This window comes from Phasianus colchicus, chromosome 8 (assembly GCF_987193195.1).
Source record: "Phasianus colchicus chromosome 8, bPhaCol1.hap1.1, whole genome shotgun sequence".
Classification (NCBI taxonomy): Eukaryota; Metazoa; Chordata; class Aves; order Galliformes; family Phasianidae; genus Phasianus; species Phasianus colchicus.
Genome location: NC_143443.1, coordinates 32,326,260 through 32,351,033, shown reverse-complemented (window position 1 = coordinate 32,351,033; position 24,774 = coordinate 32,326,260). Strand labels below are relative to the sequence as shown.

At 40.9% G+C, this 24,774-nt stretch overlaps 1 protein-coding gene across 1 annotated transcript in view; it reads left to right on the top strand.

Moving 5' to 3' along the window:
- The first annotated feature begins 3,401 nt into the window (after nucleotides 1–3,401).
- CPXM2 (carboxypeptidase X, M14 family member 2) overlaps nucleotides 3,402–24,774 on the top strand; it is a 66,164-nt gene continuing 44,791 nt past the window's right edge. Inside the window, exon 1 of the mRNA XM_031597347.2 lies at nucleotides 3,402–4,028. Within this exon, the coding sequence (XP_031453207.1) occupies nucleotides 3,701–4,028 (328 nt within the window). The 5' untranslated portion in view covers nucleotides 3,402–3,700. The remainder of the gene's footprint in view (nucleotides 4,029–24,774) is intronic.

Genomic DNA, 24,774 nt, shown 5'->3' with positions numbered 1-24,774 from the left:
GCCATGTGTTTATTTTAAAGTCTATTTTCATAAAGAAAACAGCAGCCTGCTCAAGAGAGAGGGGGGCATAAGGGACTGCTTTTCACTCATATTTTGTGCCATTGTTTGATGCTCTCAGAAGACAGAAGTTCAGTTCCTGCACGTTTCTGATAGCCACCACCCAGTAAAACAATGATATTCTGCTTCACATCAGACGCCTCTTGACAATGAAACAATGTCTCCATATAAGAACTGGTTTATGTATCCAGCCAGCTCTGCTGCTACTGCCTGAATGCTGCAGGATGCATGCAGCCCAGATGGGTATAATGGATAACTTGTTATCCCTCTTTGTAACCTACACAAGGAACGGGCACTCAAGAAACGTATAAACATTAAATGCAGTTTACTTCATTCTTCCCAATGTCAGCTTTCTGTTTCCTCTGAGATGCTTTGACCTTGTTGACAACAGGAGTAAATACTTTATGTGGAAAAAGAACCACCAGGCTGCTTAAAAACTAATTCTATTCTCTTCCTCTGCTCTGTTCTCCATGATTTACTACAGACCTGAGAAGGACAGAAACTTTCTGGTGTTCGGAGGAAAAGTTATTTTTAGTCTTGTTTTGTTGCCAAGGTGTATAGAAACCTTATGTGCTACCTCAGGAAGTTACTGGGGAATGGGAATGGAAGGGAGATGCTTGGTTCTTCATCTTTGTTTCCGACCACAAAGCTTTTCTTCAATTAGAAAAAATGATGTGTGTGTTCAATGAGAGGTTGCAGGAGTCACTGTCCAGTTTGAAGAATTAATGAAGGAATGTATGAACACATATTATGTGGCATAAATATAGAGACCTTGGACCAGGACAGCACTTAGGCACACAACCCTGCCTGTCTTTCAGCAAAAATGCATTCAGAGCTCCTTGAAAATGTAGTTGTTGAAGCCAGGCAGGGGGAAGCAAGGCTGAAGCCCACTTCTCCCAGGTCCATTATTAAAGCCATATAATTTCAAACTGGTATAAATGAAACAGAAGTTGGGAAAAAACATCTCAAGGGATAGGAAATGTGAAAAAGTGCAGTCTGTTGTGGCAGGAGAAGCTGGGAAGGTTCCTTTCCCAGCAATGTTGGTGGAGCTGGCTCACAGTACATAGCTTGGAGGAGAAGCCATAATGTTGTAAATAAATACTTTTTGGGAACAGAGGGGGAAACCCCTGCTTGTTTGCTGATAACAGCATGTTTTGTTTCACTTCAGAAGAACAAAGATTTAAAGTAAACTGTAGAATAACTTAAACACTGTCATGGCGTTGTTCCAGGAGGGAGGATGTGGCCAGCTGCAGTCATTCTGCAAACATATTAGCTTGCTTTATCTCCTTCCATATCAACTCAAGTTTTTAAAAGCTATTGTGATTATTCACAGGCAAAAATAGGGAGCAGCCCTTCTTAGGCTGGAAATATTTCTCAGTTCAACTAATGAGACTTCAGTGAACTTAATACTCCCATGCTGCTCTAAGAAGAAAAAATATCTCTCTTCTTTTGAGTTGTGTATTGCAAGGATGTTGACTGATGTTTAAAAAAAAAAAAAAAAAAAAAAAGAAAAAAAAGAAAAAAGGGTGAAAACTATTTTTTCCTTCTGAATACCTAAATTCTGCCCAGAGACAGTCTTTGCCATAGTTGCAGCATGGGTGCCCTAAAAGCAGAGGCAGACCCACAGGTACCCATAGCAGCAACGACCATTTCTTGGTTCTGTTTTATGTATACTGACCAAGTCATAGGAAATACAAATTAGCAGGAAGGACTGAAGTTTGAGAAAAAGGAATGTAGGCAAGATAGGTACAGACACGAGTAGACACATCAGACAACATCAGCACACAGAAATCAGTTACTGGGTACATGGATAGTGAGGTATAGTGATGGGGAACATTTGAGTGGAAATTTGTGTCACTCCAATGTCAGTTTTTACATGTATCAAACAAGTGAAGTCCTGATATTGACTGGAGAAGATTTTGCTGTACTATAATTAGCTATAGTGATGCATCTATGTATATACAGGTATTATACACACCCATTAAAGAGGTCCAAATCAGATGTGAAATATTGCTATAATATAACACAGAGGTAAGAAATAACATATTATGTAATATTATATAATAGAAATAGATAAAATGCCTAAAATGAAAAGTTGGCTCTATATAAAAGGTATCATATCATAGAACAATGGATATGCATGAAATAGATGATCTTTGCACACATACATTATTGACATGTACACGTGTAAAGCTGCCAAAAGCAAATAATTTAAAGTTGTTCCAAATTATATTCCTCAATCTTTAATTAATATAAGCATGACTCTATCCTACATGAAAATACTTATGTTGTGCATGGAAATATAAATATTCTTCAGTTTCTATGGAACATTTTTGACTACTGCAATGAGTTAAATAATACTTTGCAGCCAAAGCTCCTTTAGTTACCAAAAAAGTAGGTCATTAATGATGACATGGAAAAGCCAAGTTTTCTGCAGCTTCTGTAGAGATGTGGAAATCCATACTATTCACTGAAGTTTGGCTGTGCTACAAACAGTAGCAAAACTGTGCAAATTTTCTGCAGCCCATGCTCTGTCCTCAGAAATTGGGACCAAGGGCTGCATACACAAACTGTGATTGAAAAGGCAGAACAGAGAGTGGAGTAACAGATGTAATGCTTTCTCCTGCATGACTGGGCAGCGGGAAGAAATACAATACACATGATGAAAATATAAGCTGGTATTTTCAACACAGGAGAGAGGATTCATATTCCACGTGAGCCAACTGCTGCACATTTCCTTCAGCACTGATTGGTATTTTGGAGGTATGAAGAAGATGAAAGATAAGATTTGATTCCCAGACAAATTGATTCCATTAACAACACTGGGTTGCATGTGTGCAGCTGCCAGCACAGTGCATCCTAATCTGCTTGGAAGATGTTTCAGGGAGAACAAAAGTTGAGATCTTGCCAAGAAGAGTGAGGAAAAGGGCTACTGATGAAACATGTCCTTCCTGGCATGTCTCCCCTTACTCCAGGAGATGCCCATAAGTGGGCACATGCTATGTGTGTAGTTATATTGTTTGGGGCGACCAGGGAAGCTCAGATCTGTTCTGGAGAGGGATGCTAAAGGAAAATATATTGCAAAAAGGTATATAATCCATCACACGTGGGATGAGGGTGACGGGACGCAGTTCCATTATGTGTCAGCATTTGCCCAGGGCTCAGAGTGCCCACCCCATCCTGCATAGCATCTCCGAGGGATGGAAAAACTCTTTTACTGGGAGGTGAAGGCTTGCTGCCAACTTCACTTTTCTTTGAATAAATGCTCCCTGGGATCAGCTGCATGCGGGACGGACTAAAGGAACTGCAAGGGGATTTCTCAGGAGCTGTGATCTGGGAAGAAAACAACAACAGCAAAGGGAAGCAGCGAGTGTGCTGTGCTGGAGGTCACACCTGCCAAGACAGCATCCTGTCCTGCCTTCTCCAGCGTGTCCATCCATCCGTCTGTCTGGCTGCCGAGCGCGGTGATCACATGCATCCCGCCTGCCCCCTCCCTCCCTCCCAGCCCTGTCCCGCTGCGCTGCACAGCTCCTGCAAACTCGCCCCAAGCAGAGGAACTTTCTGCAGACGGGCTTCTTCATCCCCCTCTGCTTCCCCTCCTGCCAAATAAAGTCTGGGGGCTTTGCTTTAACACTAAAAACTGATGATTGCCCTTAGGAAGAGAAGCTCATGCTCCTCTCAGCTGTTCCCCGCTCTCTGTGCCCTCGGGCTGGCTGTGCTGGGGGGTCTGTCCTGGGCTGTACCCATGGACGAACAGGATTATTATCTGCAAGAGATTAGCAACAGGGATCACTATTACTCCTTTCCATATCCCGGTGAAGAGTATTTTTCTTTCACGGAGCAACCTGGAGAGGAAGGAACTATCCGTGCTTCAGAGCCAGAGGAACACCCAGGGTTCAAACCGAGCAGGAAAGAGTTAAAACCGAAGAAAAGCAGCAAAAAAGGAAAAGCCATTCTTGAACCTCCACCAGGTAACTTTCCACCTCCTCCTCCAGAGCTCGGAGGCTCTGAATCTCACGCTGACTGTGACTTTTAACATTAATGAATATCCCGCTAATGGCAGTCTTGGTACTAATAACAATAATATGCTTGTGGTGGGGATGCTGGCAATGCACTATGTTTAATATCCTGCTGAACAGCTCTTAAGAACTTTTACAGGCTTTTTAACCCCTTCCTTATCAAGGGAAGACTTTTTGGATTGCTAACATTAATTATTTTGCACTCTAATACGATGGTTTTCCTTCTTAATTGCACTTGACAGCTGGATTGTTGTGAGAGCTGCAGTTCTATGAGCAAATGAGGGACAGATTCTGCAGCGTGGGCAGTCAGTGAACACTGACACCTCACTCTGTCCCCAGTTTCTTGAATGTAAGAGAAGTTCCTGAGCTGATTTTGTTTACAGTTGTGACTTTCTTTGAGCTTTTGCTTTAAAGCCCTCCAGAGGAAGATATGTAGAGAGATTTTCTCTGAAATAAACCGAGTCACGGCAAGCTCAGTGTTGTTATCAGCCTGTAAAGCAGAGAAATTAAGTGACAACTAAAATTCCTTATTAAAAGAAGACCACCTGCAATTTCCTTTGCGTTCCTTTGCATGTGATTGGCTGAAAATATGCAAACATTATTAAAATGTGTAGGAGCTGGGTCAGCTGTTACCAGCCAGTCATTCCCATTAACAGCTAGCTGCACCACCAAATCCCACTCGCTTAGAACTGAGCTCCTCTTTACTTCAGGAAGAAATTTTTCATGGCAGCAGCCAGAGCACGGGGCATAAAGCTGGTAGTTCAGAGACACTGCTGCATGCAGAGCAGCAAAACAGAGAGACAAGAATTGTATAGGCACGTTAGTTTTTCCTTGTTGTATCTAACCAATAGAATATACAGAATTTTCAATTGAAGGTTAACGCGGATAGAAATCAATTAGTTTTTGATTCACAGAGATTTTACAATAACAAATAGTGATAAGGAAATATTATTTGTGAAATCTTGAAGCTCTTTGTGGGGCAGCCAGAGATCACAGATGAGAGCAGGACAAGTGCCTTTATGGGGGAGCGGAGACATGAGACATCTATGCCCTTGGCTCCATTATAGCCCAGCTGCTTTTTGGTCTCAAATGCTGCTTATTTTCTATCTAATCGTGGGCACAGTGGATTTTTAAGATACTATCTTAGGTATCAGGATTGCTCTTCTTCAGAAGAGTAGAGACAGTACCAGTTTCCCACCTGTAGAGGAGTATTCTGCAGTTTAGCTCTGCTTTTGCTTTTCCTGTTGGCTTTTCCCCAATTTCCCTGGCATCTTATCTACCACAGAAAATGCAGTGGCAGCAATGAGGATGCCTGGTAATCTGTGAGGGCAATTTTCACTCATTGGCACAAACAGATGCCCACCTTGCTGAGCACCTTGCAGGTGCAGAGAAACAGCAGCTGTACCAACATCACCCTCCTTCATTGTTCATCACTCATCCTTTCCCAACCTGATTTGTTTAATGCACTGTTGATAAAGCAGCACAAAATTCCAAGTCTATCCACTGGGAGAGCAAACTGAGGTATTACAGGCGTTCTGAATATGGTCACTTCCTAATAAGGTGGAATCACATTCCTTTTATACATGGGAAATGATGGAATAAGAAAATGTAAGCAAACCTTCCATAAACCCTCACAGAATGCACTCTGTTGTCCACTGACCAATGGACTCATGCTGGATTAATCTCTTATTATCTGCTTTTTGCTTTCCACCCGACCCGACTCTGAGTTCAGGGAGATTTTATTTCTGTGTTCAGCCCAATGTGCTGAACTCAGCCTCCTCCTCTATCTCAGCATAGGCGGGCACAAGGCCAAGTATGGGAGAAACTCATGATGTGCCACCAAATTGCTGGGATCAGCTCAGTTACTGCTGCTGCCACAGCAGCCGTGTACTCTTTTTGACACAGCTCCCAGCTACAGCAAGATGTTTTAGAAACTGAGAGCTTTTGCATAGGTACCACACACAACAGATCCCCTCCACCAAACTTTTGCTCCAGCACATGGAGCCTTGACACCAACTCAACGAGTTGGTTGTTAGACCTGCTACAATATGGTGAAATGCAATGCATTTCCTCAAGAACAGCTGAGCTATTTTAACTGAAATAGCCCTAATAAAACCTATTCAGACACTCAGCAAAGAGAACTGTTTGTTGAAGAAGCAAGTAACTGAAGACAGGAGTCATATTCAAAAGGAAGTTTCAGGCAACTTTATCTGAGGAGAGTAATAAAAATTCTGGCTGTACATCAGAATTCTTTCCTTTTCCCTCTCCCAAAGACAAGCAAGGATACCACACAGCAGTCTGGCAAAGGCAAAGAGTAAATGTACAGGTCCAGGCAGTGCAGGGACACCAAAGCCCCATGCCATATCATTGGGTATCAGTTGGAAGTGAATACGTGTACATCTGGAACCATGCAGAAGGGACTAAATAAGAAAACATGCCCATAATTTCTCACATTTGGCCTTTCAGAAGGACAAATAGAAATATTTATGGTGATAACCAAACAGCCATGAACAGCAGCTACAAATCTGGCTGTATAAATATGTGTACATGTTGTATATATATGCGTATACATCCATATGTTTATACGTGTATCCAGAACTGGAATTAATTTACTGGACATGCAATAAACACAAAAATCTGCTTTTTGTGAGGCTCACTGGGAGCCGGGGCATGTGGAATTAATTATTTGTAACAAACAATAGGCTGGCTTGGAGCTGGGATGAAGGAGGCGGAGGGCTGGGGACGTGTGATCTGCCCTTTGGCTGAGCAGCTGGTACTGATCAGCCCAGGCTTGGAATCAAAGCTGAAATCAAACATAGCAGGCTGAAGGATGCAGCTCATAGCAGATAACACAGGCTCAGCTTGTTTAAGCTAATTATTATGAGTGTGAGAATACAAACATTTCAATCTGTGAAACGTTATGGTGGGAAAAATTCTATGGATGTCAGTGGGGTTGCAATGTCTGTGTTTTGTTTTTGTTTTTAAAATAAAGTATAGTTAAGAACCAGTATTTGCAAAATACACGATTCAGATAACAGTAACATCAGCCTGCCTTCTTGCCCTATAGATGACTCGTAAATGAAATGGTACTAGGTCATCCCTGGAAGGTAAACAGTCGGATTGACAGGTTTCTGTATATATATATTTCAGTTTTCTAATTCCACCTTTGCTTTTTTAGGCCTTGATCCAAAGCCCATTCAAATCAGTGGAAAGAGTCTCATTAACATCAATGTTTTTCTTTTATGAGTTTTTCAATAGAATTTAATAAATACCATCTCAGCCACCACCTGGGTGGTAAATCCCCACCAGCTCTGTCTGCCCACGGGCCAAAATTTAACCTGAGAGGTTTATGGGGCTGAGGTGCCCATGAACACGGCTTATAAATGCTTAAATGCTGCATATTGCTCTCAATCAGTTCCCACTCTCACTCCTATTGTGCCTGAATTTGCCACAGTTATCTCTGTAATTATATATTCCTTTATACTTTTGTTGCTTTTCAGCATAGCAATGAAATGATTTTAGAAAGACAATGCTAAAGACATTCTATTCCATGTATCTGTTCAAGTCTAAGATTATACCATGCTTTCCAAAATACCATCTACGGAGTTTTCTTTGAGACCATCTATCACACTTACAGGGAGTGGAGAACATGGGAATGTACCAAAGGTTGGCAAAAATTCTTCCTAGGAAGCAAATTTGACTTAGACAATTATACTCGTGCTGGTGATTCGTCTTCAGTCTATACCACAATTCTGATTGCTACTGGAAAATAAAGGAGCAGTGTTCATTTGTATGGCAGAGCTCAGAATGGTTTTTAATGAATTTTTCACATTCTACAGATCTTCCATTGCCTGATTTCTGGGCAATCCAAAATATGTCATGATTTCCTTTCTTGTCTGTTTCTTCCCCAAGTTTGTTGAAACTCTTCAGATGCGTCACCGTTCACTTGCCTCATATTTGTTGATTTTTGTGTAACACTGGCACACGCTCAACAACATCTATTTTTTGGTTGTTAGATTTGTTTCTGTATATCTTGCATGGGTCAAGATGTAGTGGAACCACATATCAATTTTCAGCATCTAAGATAAGACAGGCCATGATCCCAGCAGACGGAGCTGGGAATAAAAAGGTCTCTTTCATCATCATGAAAAGCAGGAGGATGAGCTTGTGGAACTCTGCTTTCTGTCAGGCTTTATGAGGCACATGGACAAAAGGAAGTTTTAATCCAGTCTGAAAGGAGGTCAAGGAGAGGTGCTTCCTCCCAAGCAAAAAGCTGCACAAAGGCAGGTTTTGACCAGATAGGTGCTGAAAGCTGCCTTCATTGGCATGTGCTATCAGAGGCAGTAAGTTAAGAATGCTGGGGGGAAATTGCTGCTCAGCTGGTGTCTGTGGAGGCATTAGTGAGGAAACGCAAAGAGAGGATAACATGGCCAATGTCATGAGATATTGTAGTGGAAAAGCTAAGTCACAGCTTGAAGCAGTGATTGAGCACCTGGTGGAAGGCAGGGCCAACCCAAGGCAGCTCAGGTGCATGCAATGCAGCTGAGTGACCAGAGGGTTAAAGGCTGGATGCATCCCTTCCCAGACCTCATTCAAGGGTTGGCAGTGGAGGCAGAGGATCTTGCTGGAACTCCCTGCATACCTGAGGCCTTTTGAAGGTAGGCAACTTTTTTCCTTTATTTTTGTGTCTATAGCTTTTGTATTTGAGCAAATTCTTGCTTGCTATAGGTTGGGACCTTGCTGCCCTGCTGTCATTGCTGAGTTTTCCACTGTGTTACCAGTATGAGGTGACAAAGGCTTAAGGAGAGTTCAGTGGGTGAATGAAAAGCTGAAATAAATAAAGATGCTAACTGTGGACAACTGGAAAGGTACTAAAATAACAGAATAATTAAGGTTGGAGAAGACCTCTAGGATCACCAAGTCCACCCCTACCACGCTTAGAGACTGGTTCCTTCAGTGCTATAACTTTATGGTTCTTAAACATCTCCAGGAACAATGACTTCATCACTTCCCTGGGCAGCCTGCTGATTGATACAGAATGGGGATGGATATCTGAGGAGGGTGTGAAGTTAAGTACTTGACTAGATTGTGGTCTTGTAGATAGTTAAAAGGTGAACTTCTCCACTTTGGAGAAGAGATGAGAGTGGAAGATGTTGAATGGATAACTGAAAGTACATAAGCAAAGGTTTCCACTAGAATAGAAGGAAATATAGAAAAAAGAGGTGCTTGTGCTTGCCAAAATTTTGGGGTGGGATTTGCTAGAGATGAGGCTGAATGGGAAAAGGGGAGATTTAAAATGGCTAGGCACACTGAGCATATACTTCCAGGCTTACAGGAAATCTAGGAGCAAAGAGAGCCATTAAAGTCAGTTTTCTGAAGGCGCTTGTTGAACTTTGCTGGCAAGCTGAAGATGGAGTAATATCTCAGAGATCCAGCGAGTCATTAGAAATGTTGGCAAGATGCATTTTAGTGGAATGCCAGATCTGAAAGCTAGGCAGGGCAGGAGGCTGGTGGGGGTCTGGGAGAGAGCAGTGCCAGCAGCAGCTTTAGGCAATGTGTTAGGGAGCTTGGAGTGGATGGAGAGGAGAGAGATGAGGCAGCAGCCAGAATACAGCAGGGATTGGGGGGGACAGGGTAGAGGCTTTGGGGTTAGGGAACAGAAAGAGATGGTAAGAGTAGTCAGAGGTCATGACTGCGTCCAGGGGCTGATATGTGAGTGAAGGCTATTCTGTGGTAGGTGACTTACAGAGAAACCAGGAATGCTATCAGTGTTGCTGTTATCTTATCTTATCTGTCTTATCACTGGTATCTTTTGTCTTCAGCTCATAGCTAGTTCCCATTCCCGAGTAGTCCAGACAAAGTAAAGCACTCCTGTGACTTTAAAACTTCTGTAATGTAACTTTAAAGCTTCTACTTAAAATTCTTTGACTACCAAGCTCTAAGAATGAATTTATAGGGCCTAGATTCTCTTTGGAATATTTCCCATAGATTTTAATATAACGTGTGTTATATCCTAATTGCCAGATGTGACAAGCAAAGCTGAAAACATCTGGCTTTTAATGAGTTTTTTCATCTATCAACTTCTATTTTCTCTTCCAGAAATACATAGAAAACATAACAGAACCATTCTGTTTAAGAGCCCATCCTTTAAAGAATGTTACAACAAAAGAGGGCAAGATGACTAAGAATGAATAATGAGCGGGGCCTTCAAAATTGGCCAAAACTTTTTGATTAACCATGGCTCCAATGAATAACATAACATGAGAAAAAATGTAGAATAAATACATTTGATTATGCTAGAGAAAACCATTTTCTATGATAATTCTCCCAGTAAGCTTCTCTGAATTCAAGCTAATTTTTAAGGTGAAAAAATAGCTCTTTAGAAAAAGGATGATTTCACTGAATAGATTTTAATAATATGAACCTGAGCCTAGACCTGTTCCTGAAATGCCAATGTTTTATGAGTTGCTTGTTATTTGAGCTCATTCTTGTTGTTTTTGATGTTATTCTCTGCTCGTCGAGTTGGTTAGAGGGGTCACTCTAAAGGTTCACAATCGAATCTCAATTATATACTTCTGTCAGCTAGGTGGACTTAGAAACTATCAAAAAGATGAAGTAATGGAATTTGAAGGTATGGTGCAGAAGTAATTTCTTGAATTTTTATAATCAGAGCCTTTTCTTCCTGGAATTTTTGAGCCTTGCCCAATTCCTTGTCTACCCAAGAAACGGACTCCTGGAAATGGAGTCCTGGACTCACTGTCTAGGAACAGAGTTGAAATGGGAGTGACGTATTCACACAGAATAGCTGCTTGTGATTACATTAATATGATAATGCAAAATAGGCAATGGATCTGCATCTTCGTGAGGTTGTCTTTCGGTATTTCTTGTTTTATAGCGTGCAGCTTTTTGAAATAAATGTACAAATACATGCCCTTATCACTCATTTTTGCTTATTCATGGGGAAAAAAAAAAAGAACAACAAAAAAAACCCCAAAGCTCTAATGCAGCTGAAATTTAAAATCAAATGACTACCCATGCAAAACACTCCTGTAGCCTTTACTCAGCTCAAGAGAAAACAGAGGGATAGTAATAATCAGTCATGTTAGGTGCAGTCACCTTTAATTTTTCTGCCCCTGGGAGATGTTTTAGTTGGATGGTTTGGTCCTTCTTAATTCAATAAGCCATGAGTTGAAGGAAGTCTGTCTGGATTTCACTCAAGGCTGGTCATAATCATCGTATCTGTGCAGTTAGGTTTCTAAAGCAGAAGTTAATTCTCTAAAACTTGCCTGAACGCACTATCCATGCCATGACAAGAAGAAAGGAAATGGGATAAGGGAAATAACAGGACGCTCTGGGTGGTTGCTGTGTGTTGGAAGAGCTGGAGCACAATCAGAGAGGAGCAAGGCATCTTATTCTCCGTGCAGTCAACAGGCAGTGCTAAATCAATTTGACAGGTGTAAAAGGAGAAGCGTTTCTCTTTTTACCCATAGCTAAAGATGGCAACAATAAAAAAAGGTGAGAAAAATAAGGGGAATAGAAAAGATGCCAGATGGTGACTTGGAGAGTCAGTGTGCCTATGAAGACATCAGAGAAAGTGTGTGAGGATCATTTAAAGCATCTTTACAATACTTGGTATAGCTAATAATCTCTCTGTCTCTGTTTGAATTAAATTATAAAGCATGTTCTGGAGACTGAGATATCTAACTCTTCTTTTAGATATACAATAATTCCTTTCTATGGGATAACACTGATACTGGGAAGTAAGGATTTGTATGTGTTGTTATAGCAGAAATGGAGACAAGATAAGGTTTTTATTCTTTATTTCCACCATGAAATACATCATTTTTCTTAAATAAAAGGCTTTAGTGTGGCTTTCTGTTTCTGGAGTGGTGTTTAAAGGAGCTCTCTTATAAATGGGAATCTGGCTCAGTATACTGTAAAATATATCTTACAATAATGTCTTCTAAAAAATCATACAAAATACTGATATTTCTGAGTTGGAGGAGCATGTTTTACATTGGGAAGAGCGAATGACTTCATATTCTGACACACAAGTGAACTGTAAACCCTCACTGCATTGTCTGTGTGAGGCTGAGCCCCACTGCACTTGCTGGGATTTGGTATTGCAGAAGGTCACATAAAGCTGGCATGCTAGACCATAGTGACCTCCAGTAACTATTAATCACAGCTGAAATGGAATATCTGATTATCTCATCCATTATTAGTGAGTACAGATACCAAAATAATTATCAGGGCAGGATTTCTCACCCTTCATCCCTTAGGCTGGAGAATCATCCCCATATTCCCCATCCCTCATTTGGTTTCTTCTGAACTTTATGAAAAATGCTACAGAATGGGAGCAGCGGTGTCTTAGCAGCTTGATGTGAATTCAGCAACCTTACCTACAAGATATGTATTCACATCAGTAGTGAGAACACTTTAGCCATGTGGGCAATCACTTGAAAGATGATAATGATCCTCTTCCATTATCTTGTCTGATGGCCATGCTTCAAGCCTCGTATGTTGGATGTATATACAATACAGTGATATCTTCAGGAGATGTAAAAAGACTAATGCTCAATTTTGAGTCCTAGTACATAGATGATTTTTTTTCTTCACTTTTCCAAATGTCATTCCAAATGTAGTACCTTTCTTGACTTTTCTTCTTGTTGGCTCTGCAAGATTGATTCTTCTGTCTGGAATCTAAAAGGGAACCTGTTGGGGAACCCCAAAAACCCAACTGACTTCCAGATTTTTCTTTCCCTATGAAGAGGCCCAGTAGTTCTGTGGTCTTTGCTGTCATCACGTTTGCCTTTTCCCCATTTCCTCATATGAACTCTGGAGACCGAACATTCTCCTTCTAGGCCTCATTTCAATGGAAGTTCTGTTGACAAGAGAGTAGAGAGCGAGGCCAAGTAGCTCCTGATTCCAACGCATCTGAGATTTCCTGTAAGCTGCCTGATTGCACTAATCATTGTGGTGTGCTGGGAGACGTGGAGTTTGAAATGAGAGCGACTGAAAACCATCTCTTCCAACCTTTCCCAGAAATGAGAGTATTCTTACGTTTTCTTCTGAGAGACTGCATTTTATGGTGATAGGTTTATGGCTCTGCTTTACTGTCAGGATGCTCCTAAAACGTCTGTCATATGAAGGGATAAGTTCAAATTTTCCTTAAAAAGTTATTTCAGATCTGGATGTGAATACTCCGTTACTTATGCCCTCTTTGGCTTTCACATAAACTCCTTTTTCCCCAAGATAATTTTCAATAGTGCCATGAGTTTGTCCAATGCACAGAACAGAGGACTTCTGGACACTGGAGGAGTTCACCCCTTCTAAAGATTTTCATGGGCCTCAAGCAGAAATTTCAGTTTCAGCCAAAAGCTTTTAGATGTGTTTGTCTAAAGTAGAACTTAAAGCCCTCAATAATATGAATTTTCTGATTTTTTTTTTTCTATTTGTTTCTTACATACCGAGAAGTTACAAAACACACTTTAGAAACAGAATGAAATTTGCCATCGCACTCTGGATGGCAAGTACTCTACTCCCAAAGATATACTCAGTCTTATCCCACCAAGTGCTTAATCCACACTCTTTACGTGCTTCAAATTTCAAGCTAAAATTCCACTGGAAACTCCGCCAAAAGTACATCTGGGTCGCGAATGGCCTGCAGATATGGAACTTCCCAGAATGAGCCTGGACTCTGCTGTGGTCCTGGGTGCACGTGGCCTAACAGCATGGCGCATGCCCTGGTCCTCAGTGTGCTTTGCTCAGCCCAGATTAGGAGGCTTCTCTTAAGGTGGATTGAGAGTGATGTTAGTAAATACAGGGCTGATGAGAGGGAAGGATGAATAGCCAGAGGCAGTCATAGCCAGGGCCCTGGACATGTTGCAAGATGAAGAATGCCCTACAGGTATTCAGTCAGATGCATTACCCTTAGGCTCCTCTGCATACTTCTGGATCCCATTGGAGGACTGCAGTCCAGATGTCTTCCAGACTCCCCACAGAAGCATCTCACATCTGGCCCAGTTCCTCCACATCAGGTATTCCATCCAAGTGTAATTGACAAAAAGAGGCTCCCAAAATCTTATTTCCATCTTGTAGAGGAATAGATGATCAAGAAATCTCATAGAAATGCAGAGAGCTTTGAGTCGTCTTCTAAAGACCTTTGCTTGTGCTGCCATAGTGAGGTACTACGGAGACCCAGAGATGAGTGGGATGCACACAGCTCAGGGGAGAAAATGGGACTGAGATAATTCCTTCTGAAATCACAAGGAATAGCGTTTGTTCTCTGAGTGATCAAATTCTTCATTTATTAAAAAAAAAAAAAGTAAATATGAGGGTTAATATACTCTAATTTTTTTTTCTTCCCTGCAAAGTTCTTGCTTGGTACTTAGGATCTGGAAACTCTATAAAGAAAAAAGGATGATGTCTGCTTGCAAGCAATAGTTCAAGTGCACAATGAACAAAGAACAAGACTCTCATCCAGCAAATGAAGGCATTCAGTGTTATTTTAAGCTATTAAATGAAAAGGAGGGAAAAATTCTTGTGGATCTACTTTCTAAATAGTCCAAATCGTGACAAAGGCTAGTAATATGTGGAATGTGAACTGCTGCAGACACATCTGAATTGTTTGACATTGCTAATAATATGCAGAGAGCAAATATATACTTTGTGTTTTTTAATGCTTGGATGCCAGTCAAATGGCAATGACTGAGAGAGTCCATACACTCTTCTGAGAAGACCAGAATGGGAAACCTTTCAAAATGTAATTAAAATGCTAGGATGAGAGTTATGCAGCTAAAATGCCACTGAGATCTTTGAAAGCATGGAGAGAAAATAGCATACAACTATTTTTCTGCAAAACTTCCTTATTTCTATTCATTAATTCTGAACTAGTTTTTTTTCCTCCCAATTAACGAGTTGAAAACAATTTGTTATGCTCATGGAAGCTTGCCTTGAAACTTTTTCTATTCCACTGCTTTCCAACTGCAGAATTCCCATGCCCACTGAATGCTTCCAGCTCCTGTGGGTCGTTAGGAGGGTGGGCACTTTATGGCAGTGACTGATTTACTGATAAATCCCAGATCATGGCCTGAACATTTCACATCAGCACATTCAGTCTTTGCGTTTGCAAAGAGTCTGTTGGAATCGCTGTGGACTACTGCTACTATAAGACTTGTGCAAGTAGTACCTATTAGGGATAAGCAGTATATACTGGGGTTTGTTTGAATGCATTCCAAGGATCCAAAGGATAGTAAGGGCAGGTCTTTTGGTGTGAGCCTTAAAGAAGAATATATGCATGCATGCATACAATTTTAAACTCGTGAAAACTCGTATTTGATGTCCTTTGAAGACGCACTCAGCTTTGCATCATGGAGACTTCCTATGTGCCAAAGATTTGGCCTGTGATTAAAGTGTCTTTTCTGGACCAGGGCTGTGTTTTTAAACAAAGCAGAGAAGATGTTTAGACAGAATGAATTTTGGGAAGCTTTCTGTGGGCTGCACAAAGCTGCAAGTTCATAGGAAGCTGGAATAAGGTGGAAGGACCTCTGGACACTCAGACATTTGGATTGGAGACATGCCCACTGTTTGAGATGTTTGTCTGAACCTTGCTTGAACTATTTCATCTCCTTTACTTTCTAGAATGGATCTGGAGCTTTGTAAGAGCCTCCCTGCAAAACCTCCCTTTAATCCGTTCAGAAATACGGAGTGCCATGCCTTTCAGCATTTCTGCAGGCAGGAAGCCTAGAGGTTTGTAAAAATGTTGAGCCCTCAACATTTAAAAGATATCAACAGAGCTCTTAAGACCACAGAATCCTGGTACTTGGTCTTCAGGCATTTTTTTTCCTTTTTTTCCTTTAAGTTCACTATGTTGTCCGTTTCATGGCTAGCTTAAGGGCAGATAGAGATGGGGAGATACAATGGATGGCCCATGGTATGTTTGAACTCTGCTTTCAGAGTTCCAGCTGAAGATAGGGTGCCCTAAAGGAAGGGAGAAATCTTTGTTACATGTGTTCCTAAATGTTTTCAGGATTTCGGGTGCAGCCAAAAGGCCTCCATTATTCTGTGTGTGCTCTTGGCAAACTTCTCATCCCATCACTGAAAGTGTTTCCATGTTCAGGACTGCAGTTGTATGAACTATTTCTGATGTTCTAGTATGGTAGTAGAGCTAAGCTTGGAAAAAAAAAAAAAAGAAAAAGAAAAAAAAAAGAAGGAAAAAATCCACCAGAAAGAATAATTAAGTGAGGAGCAAACAAGTCAACCAAATTTATTTTTTTCTTCTACCGTGCTCAGGAAAACACAAACATTCCTTTTTAAGGGCTGGGAGGGAGCATGTGGTTTGAAATCAGGTTAATTGTAAGCACATAACTTTCTTTCTAAACTCATTATCTGAGTAACAGCTCCAGGCGCTACGGTGACTGCTATGCTTTTTGAGGAGAGTTTGCTCTTATTAATTCTTCATATTATTTCATAAATAACAGTAACAACAGATGTGATTTTGGAAAAAATATGTAAATGTCTAAGCTCCCTGCTAGAGCAGACACACCGTGTCTCTGTAACACCGAGCCTTATTCTGTAGAAAAGGTTTTAAAACCAAGTTGGATGGATTTTAGGTATTTCCTGTCACAGGCTCTCTATATAGGTCAAGTATTCAGCCCAGATGTGCAACCTGGAGGAGGGCTGGGCTGCAGCTGAGAGCAGCCTGTATGGGGTGATGACTCACAAACAAACCAATGAGCATTCCCATCACTCCATGATGGTTCCTCGTGGTGGGCAGCCCCACTGCTGCTGATGTAGGAAGAGGGACAGCTCAGTGCAGGGAGCTGCTGCATGCACAGTTAGGTGCTGGGGTGGTGATGGTTGGCTCTGCTCAGGTGCCCAGCCCATCTTTAGGGATCTTTTTGCTTTGGAGGTGTGTTTGCAGCTGGGTGTTTGACAACATAGAGGAGAAGGGGATTTTAATGCCACTTATTGGCCACACATCCTTTGGAAATACTTAAAACTGGCAAGGATTTGTTCTTCGTAAATCAGCAGAGGAAGAATGACTCTTAAGAAAGGCGGTCACAGGTTTCAGATACAGAATACTTCTACGTTCTGTTGGTAAATGTGTATTTTTAGTTTTAATCATGAAAAAAATGAAAGCTGACATTTCAACTCACAGCTAAGATGACTAATGACTGTCTGCTGCCTAGAGGCACTGCTCCTACTGCTCCATGGTGCTGGCACTGAAGCTTGCTGGCTCCCACCAAGAGCTAAGTCAGAGAGCTAAACTGGTAGAAAACAGCCTTCTCTGGAACCCAAAAGTGAATAGCACAGTGATTCTATCTTCATCACTCATTCACTTGGCTTAGGTCTTGGACTGCTTCATCAAAGGAAGCTAATGCATCTGTTTTGATATCATATTCAGCACATTTTCCATCTTTTTGGAATGTCAAAGAAATACAGTTTGGTCTATTCTAGAGCTTAGACTTGATTAGAAGTTGAATTGCATTAAGTGGAGATGGAGCAGATGACATTTAAGGAGATTCCTTCCAACTCAAATAATTCTGTGATTCCTTGAAGTACTGCTTAGTGGAAGGTGGCACATTTCAGTTTTTCTCAAATGTAAATTGAGTACTTAAGAATGGAGGCAACAGTAACTGTGGCAATAAGACATAATGGTTCGTTACAACTATAAAGAACTCTTTTATAATCTTTCAGTTTTTTTCTGCTTGATGTCTCTGGGCTTCCTGTGCTAGGAAGAAAGAGAAGGTGGTGGACTAGATGACCTTAATGGTCTTTTCCAATCTTCATGTGTCTATTGCATCTTATCTATCAGTGATAAGATAACATTCATTTCAGTGAAGTTACTTGTTTGTAGAGAGTGGAGTTGTTGGTATGAATTTCACTACCAGGTCTGGTATGGCTCCAGGTTTGCCTCAGATTAAAGCTTGTAGAACACTTTGTAGATGCACATTTCCAGGAGCCAAAGTTTAGGCGATTTTTTGTCTTATGCATGTTTGAAGAATTTCATGCTTATGCTGTCCTCTGTACAACTGCACAGTGAGTGTGCTATATCTAGTTATGACTGGATATAGTTACTGCCTTGACTTTCATAGGAGCAGGGAAGAAATTGATTGTATCATAAGACACTCTTATAGAACTGTTTTATGCAATTGTGTAGTTTTTGGTAAAATAAACTCAAAGGAGTGTTGTTAAATCTGTTAAACTTTTGCACTTCAAAGGTGTCTTGTTTATTGGGCCACAGAAATATCTGATGATAGCAAATATTTTGTCTTGCTTTTTTTACTTGTTAACGGTATTCCAAGTCTCAATGTTTATTTTTAATAGCTACAATTATGTTCTTATAGTAGAATCTTTGGTCCTGCAGTATACTTCAGTGATTTGATATTTTAAGCTATTTTTGGCTTGAGCACATTGGATAGATACGCATTTTAATGGTACTTTTAGTCCTATATCCAGCCAGTCTGCAAGCAGTCTGACTGCTTTTCCTCCATTGTTTGTCTAAGTCTGTTTGTTTAGATCTGGGAAGAAAAGAGTGGTTCTCATTTTGACGGCTGTATTCAGTTTTGTGGCTTTAGTTGGAATTACAGAAAGTCTTCATCCTGTGTTTCAGAAAAACAGAGGAGACATTTTAAATGAATAACACACAAGTCAATGTTACTCAGTGCTTATTATAAAAAGAACTGATAGAACACTTTTTGGTTCTTCAAGGGGATGTTTCTTTCCCAAAGCAACTAAATGCACATATTCCTTTGTACAGAAAGTGGAGGTCACAGGTACCAACGAGGGCGTACCATGTATTACAAGGATCTGGAAGCTTTCCTCAGGCTATGCCCATGGTGATGCTTAACAGCTCAATACAGTAATAGCACTGAACACCGCTTGTTATCACATCAATTCTTTTGTCAGGGCTTTGTAGCTATGCCCGTGTTGGGAACACGCAGCTGTGTGACTGCCACTCTCCTCCTTCCCCATGTCAGCTCAGTGTAGCTGGTGTTCCCATGGACAAGAAGAGTGGGAATTTCTGGTGCCTGCCTGCAGGCCTTCTTTTTCTCCACCTTTTTCTTCTCTTATGGATGTATGGGCTTGGCTGCTGCTTCTTAAGTTCTTTACTATGAGTGTGGTGAGGTGCTGGAACAGCTGCCCAGAAAGGCTGTGGATGCCCCATCCATCCCTGGAGGTGTTCAGGGCCAGGTTGGATGGGGCCCTGGGCAGCCTGGCCTAGTATTAGATATGGAGGTTGGTGGCTCTGCACGTGACAAGGGATTGGAGCTTGATGATCCTTGAGGTCCCTTCCAACCCTGGCCATTCTATGATTCCCACCTCCCAGAAGGACCACGGGCAGAAAAATCCAGTTGCAGGAGAAAAACTAGGAAATGTTTTTCTTGTATTCAGACACAAGGACACCATACATGGAGGGCAGGGATCCTGTAATGCCCACATCACAAATCATGCCATCTCTTAGGTAGAATGTATGACAGTAGCAGCAGGCAGCTCTGGGAAGGCTACATGGCGTCTGGAGTGTAGCTGAGCCTTCATGAGTCTGAAGTCTAAGCCAGAAAACTCCTAGAGAACAGGCTTTCTGGAAATTCCTGCCTCCAGCTGTGCCAGGAATAACAGATACTCTTCCTGTTAATTGTGCTGTTTTGTCACAATGAGAACAATCTGGATGTGTGAGGGAAGAAAACTGTATGAAGTAATAATAAGAAAAAAAAGTGTACTTTCCAAATTCCGAAAAAGTTTGATTTCATGGCAGATACGACCTAAAGGATAAAAATAGTCCTTAAATTATTCTTTAATTGTCTTGAATTGCTGAATTTTCCCCAAACTTCAAAGGCAGGAGAGGAAACTCTTCTACTCTTGCATAGTCTGCAGCCTCTTGGCAGATGACTGATTCCTGCATCAGTCAGCATTTAGGTGGCACAGAAAAGTTTTCCTTTTCTGTGAGTCACAAAAGGGCTGTGAGGCTGAGGACATAACTTTGGTGGCCTTGGAGACTCGGAAGAAGGGTTGCAATGAAGAGAAGTATCTAATCATCCAAAGCAGCTGAAAGGTATCAGGTGTCATTTGTAGAACCCTCACTGAGGCTCTGCCTTGACCTGGAGCCTGTGATAATGTTCCTCTTGAGCTAAGGAGGCTTTGGTTCAGACCTCATATCAAAGCAGGCTTTTGTGGTTTCCAACTTAAGGTGTTCATTGTTTGTTTTAAATATTCAACAGGAACCATTCAAAGTGCAAGCTGCAGCACTGTAATAAATGTAGCCCTCTCTTCTCATACAACCTCTGACATTTTAAACTCCTGTGCAGTGTGTTCTGCTTGTACTAGAAACATACACAGTTTTGAGGCAGCATTAGAGCGCAATTAATGGTGTCTCTGGATAGGAAAATATGGCATCGACTCAATCCTTTGATTAATCTTTGGTATGGGACTATAATTCAGCTTATTTAACTTCTGCCTAGGAGATTTGATGTGTTTGCTTTGTTCTTTTGGTGCTCAAGAAACGGGTTTATAACAAAAAGCAAATAAAAGCAGTGTGTTTGACTGAAGAATCTGGTGGACTGAACTCAGGCCAGAAAACAAACTAGCATGCATTAATATCAATACTTTGTGAACATAGTCAGAAACTGCTCAGACTGAAACCTATGGAGCTGTTTCCAGGGAAAAGCTGGGCCTTACCAAGTATAGAGTATGACTCATGAACATCTGTGAGATTTCACACTTCCACGATCACATCTTCAAAACAGCAAAATTTAGCCACCCCATGTTCCCCTACAAACAGCTTAAGACTGTAAACATAATGACTTTTTTTTAACACGGAAAACCTTTTCCTGTTTAAGTCAGCCCCCATAAAGACCGTCTGTGACAGCCAAACAATCAAAATACATTGTTGGCAGGCAGCAGCTCAGCAGAAATGTTCTCTTACTTGTATTTCACCTTTCAGGTGCATCGCAGTTTTAAAATACTTAGCATAACTGGGAGCTAAGTCTTATTAGAGACATGGGAACTAGATTGCCAGTTTCCTTTAAAGGTTTCCACTACTGGGAGATGAATCATAAACCACACATTCCATAGGAAAAGCTCTACAGAAGGCTAATAGGGCTAGACTTATTTAATAAGCTTCATTAAGAATTTTTGTTAAAAACTAGAAGGGTCTGAAATTGGAAAGACCAAAACTGGATCAAAATAGTAAGAATAATATAAGTGTTAAGTCTTCATCCCCCAAAATATGTGTTTGTGGGCTTAACTAACCTATTGTAGTAGCTTCATACATTTGCAGCTTCTTCTCTACGTGTGTTTAAGCGTTTTATGTAAATGGAACCCAAGTTCTGCTTCTACTTTGGGGTGACCCAGAAAAAGAAACAGGGAATTGGAAGCTGAAATGACAGCTGCCTTATGACGCGATTTCGCCATGGGTGCCTGAGCAAACCGTGTCAGAAGGATGAATTTTTAGTCCCCAAAGAATGAGGTCTCTGGAGAAGGGATGTGACGGTAGTGAAGACAGATAGGCAAAAGTGTGTGCAGAAACTCACAAATTTGGGTTTTGTTTCAGGTTGGATGTTAGGAGACATTTATTCTCAGAGTGCTGATGCAGTGGCACAACTGCCCAAGGAATGGTGGGATCATCATTCCTGGATTTGGGAGCCGTGGGGATGTGGCACTGAGGGATGTGGGCAGTGGGCATGGTGGGGAAGGCTGGAATTGGGCTTGGGGATCTGAGAGGTCTTTTCCAGCCTTAAAGATGCTGTGGTTCTATGACTCTATGATAAAAGCAGTAGATTGCTATAGGAAATGGCACCACACTGCTTCCCTCTCAGGCAGTGACAGACCATCTGTTACTGAAGGTGCTTGCTGCTCGCTGTCATGCCACTGCATGGCGAACTCTGGTCATGTGAAGGCTGAGATGTGCAATATGGGCTTTTGATTCGTCATTGTTTCTAGAGATACTTAACTATCCATTGAAAGAACTTGGGCTGTGCTGTGTTACTGGAAATTGTTCTGGCAGGGTGTGTTTGGATGGAAAATGCACAACCTGAAGAAATCGGTTATGCTGCAAAGGTCATGAGGTCGTTTTCATAGTAAAAACCTGATCCTACTTCTATGAGAACAATGGGGTTCTTCCATTGACTCTGGTGGTGCTGGCTCAAACCCTTAGTGCAAAGCCATAGATGTCAGCAGCAACAAGAAACTATCCTGGCTCTAAAGACATTCTTTGCATAGAGAAAACTGTGTCAACTTATCATCAGTGCTGCCTTGTCCTCTGCCTGCCTGTCTCTACAGTGTAACTTCCTTTCTCCCCAAACAAACATTTCAAAGTACAAGAGAGTTCTTACGTATTTTAAAACAAGAAATCTCCTGGAGTTAAAACACATTGGAATCATAAGGAATAACCAGAATAGCCAGAGCACATCCTGCCTCCAAACATCAGGGAGCCAGTCAGACAGCACAGGGCTGATTTCTCCATTTCTAGAGCTGAGAGTGAGGAGTTGAGACAAGCCCAGACTGGTGTGGATTGAAAAGGATTAGTGATATGGCTCCTAAAACTGCAAGTGAAAAAGGAAACATGCTCCTTCTTTTTTTCATTCCATTTGAAAAAATGAACAGGTTCTTAAATTGATAGGAAACATTCTTTAAATACAACAATCATTTGTCTGCGGTGCCTTTTAAAAGATAATAAAGAATAATTTCCTAAATGTGTTCCCATTAGATACCAGAGTTGTAGAGACAATCTGTGCTCACCCAGACATCTTTATTTGGACCAGAAGAAAATAAAACAAATGAGTGATTTAGGAAATAAAGATGAACAAAAGTATTCTTCTTGCCCTGTTGATAGATGCATCTTCTATTTACAACATTAATCTTCATTTCCAAGGATGTCTGCTGATAATTTTATCAGAAAGAATAGTTAATGGTGCAGGAGATTAACTATAACTATACTGCAGGTGTAAGGATGGTTCTGTAGAGGGTGGTGTTTTTCTTTTTGAGCTGAGTTTCAGTGGAAGGTGCTGCATCGTTAGGGCTATCCTGAGGCTGAAACTGCTTTCAGACCTGGTTTAATATCTCTGTACAGAGCCAAGCTGAGATTACAGCTTGAGGTGGTGCTGGCTGTACCTTCAGCTAGTCCTCCTGGTACAGGCAAGCCCCAAGTCAAAATGGGTCCATTCAGATTGTCAGAAATGAGCTTTGGATTGAAGGTCATTCCTGCGTGCTTCAAGGAAGAGGTGATGGCTCACAATGCCACACTTTGGAAAACAATCATCTTCCATCTAGCTAGCAGAAGCAAAACTGAAAATCATGAGCATGGAGATACAGTTAGCAAATCTATTTTGAATTGGAACCCCCACTAGATCACCATTCAAGAGGCAAATATTACATCTGAATCCGTCCCCTGCCTCTTTTTAGGCCTTGGAATTAATTAATTTGATCCAGACACCTTGTCAGTGTGTTGTTTTTAAAGTGAATACCCACTCATGGTTAAAAATTGCACGTGAAATCATGATTGGATACAGCCCAGAAAGAGAGAAATGCCCACACCTCAGCCTCTTCCCCAAACCTGTGGGGTGAATACTTGCTTTTCTGCCAGCGAGAAACATAAATATGTTGTTGGATTTTGTTACCACATTTTTATGTACACAGCATTTGGATTAAAATGTCTTCTAAAACCACAGCTGAATTGCCCGTATTTTTAAATTTCTTTTTCAACTAGTTAAAGAAATGACAAAATAATTGGGTTGTTGCTTGTTGAATCTATCACATAAAGCTGTTCTGGTTGCTGTGCTTCCCCATTTCTAAAGCTTCTGCGTGTGTTTTCCAAACAAGCATTTAGACAGTCTGCATGGCAGTTTTCACTGTTATATAGACGGCTTCTTTAAATTACTTAGAATATACAAATTAATACTTTCAGAACTGAGGCTTAGCTATAAAGCACTTTATTTTCCTGTATATTTCCTAAAAATAATTAGATTGTCCAAGTTACCTCTGGAGGAGTTAAGAAAGCTTGTGAGGGAGGAGAAACCAACACAATAGTGTAGATAAACTGAAATTCACAGTATGACTCTTATTTTTTTTTTTTTTTCTGTAGTGAAATGGCAACTTCAGGTTGATTGTATGACACTGTAGGGATTAACTTGGACTTAATCTGATGAGCTCATACTTTGCAGTCACCGTCTCTGTACATTATAGGTCAATGATTTGCTTCAAGATGCTTCTCAGTGTATCTCTTTATTGATGATGGAATTTGTATGTCTGTGAAAAGCATGAATATTTCTGTATTTCTAGTATTTCTACAATATTAACAATCAAATGTTGTCATTACCTCCCCTTCCCCAGACCAAACAGTCCTAGCCTTAAAGCCTAGTTCACTTTCAGAGAAGCAAATTAGGTGTTCTCCTATAAATTTTTATGAATAATAGTAAAAAAAAAAAAAAATTACTGGGTATTATTGAACACCTGTTAAAGATCCTAATCATTTCACTTGATACATTCTAAGGCTTAACAACATGAAGAAAGGATGCTGCATTGCTAATAATATATTTACATCAAAGTAAGTGTCTATATTTTGTGTCACCTGCTCTTAGAGCCTACTCTGTCATCATTGACAACTCCCACAAACTGAGCATTTCATAATATTGGCCTGTTGATCTGATGCCTTTACAGGCAGCACAAATAACTGATGCTGATAAAAATAAAGAGCATA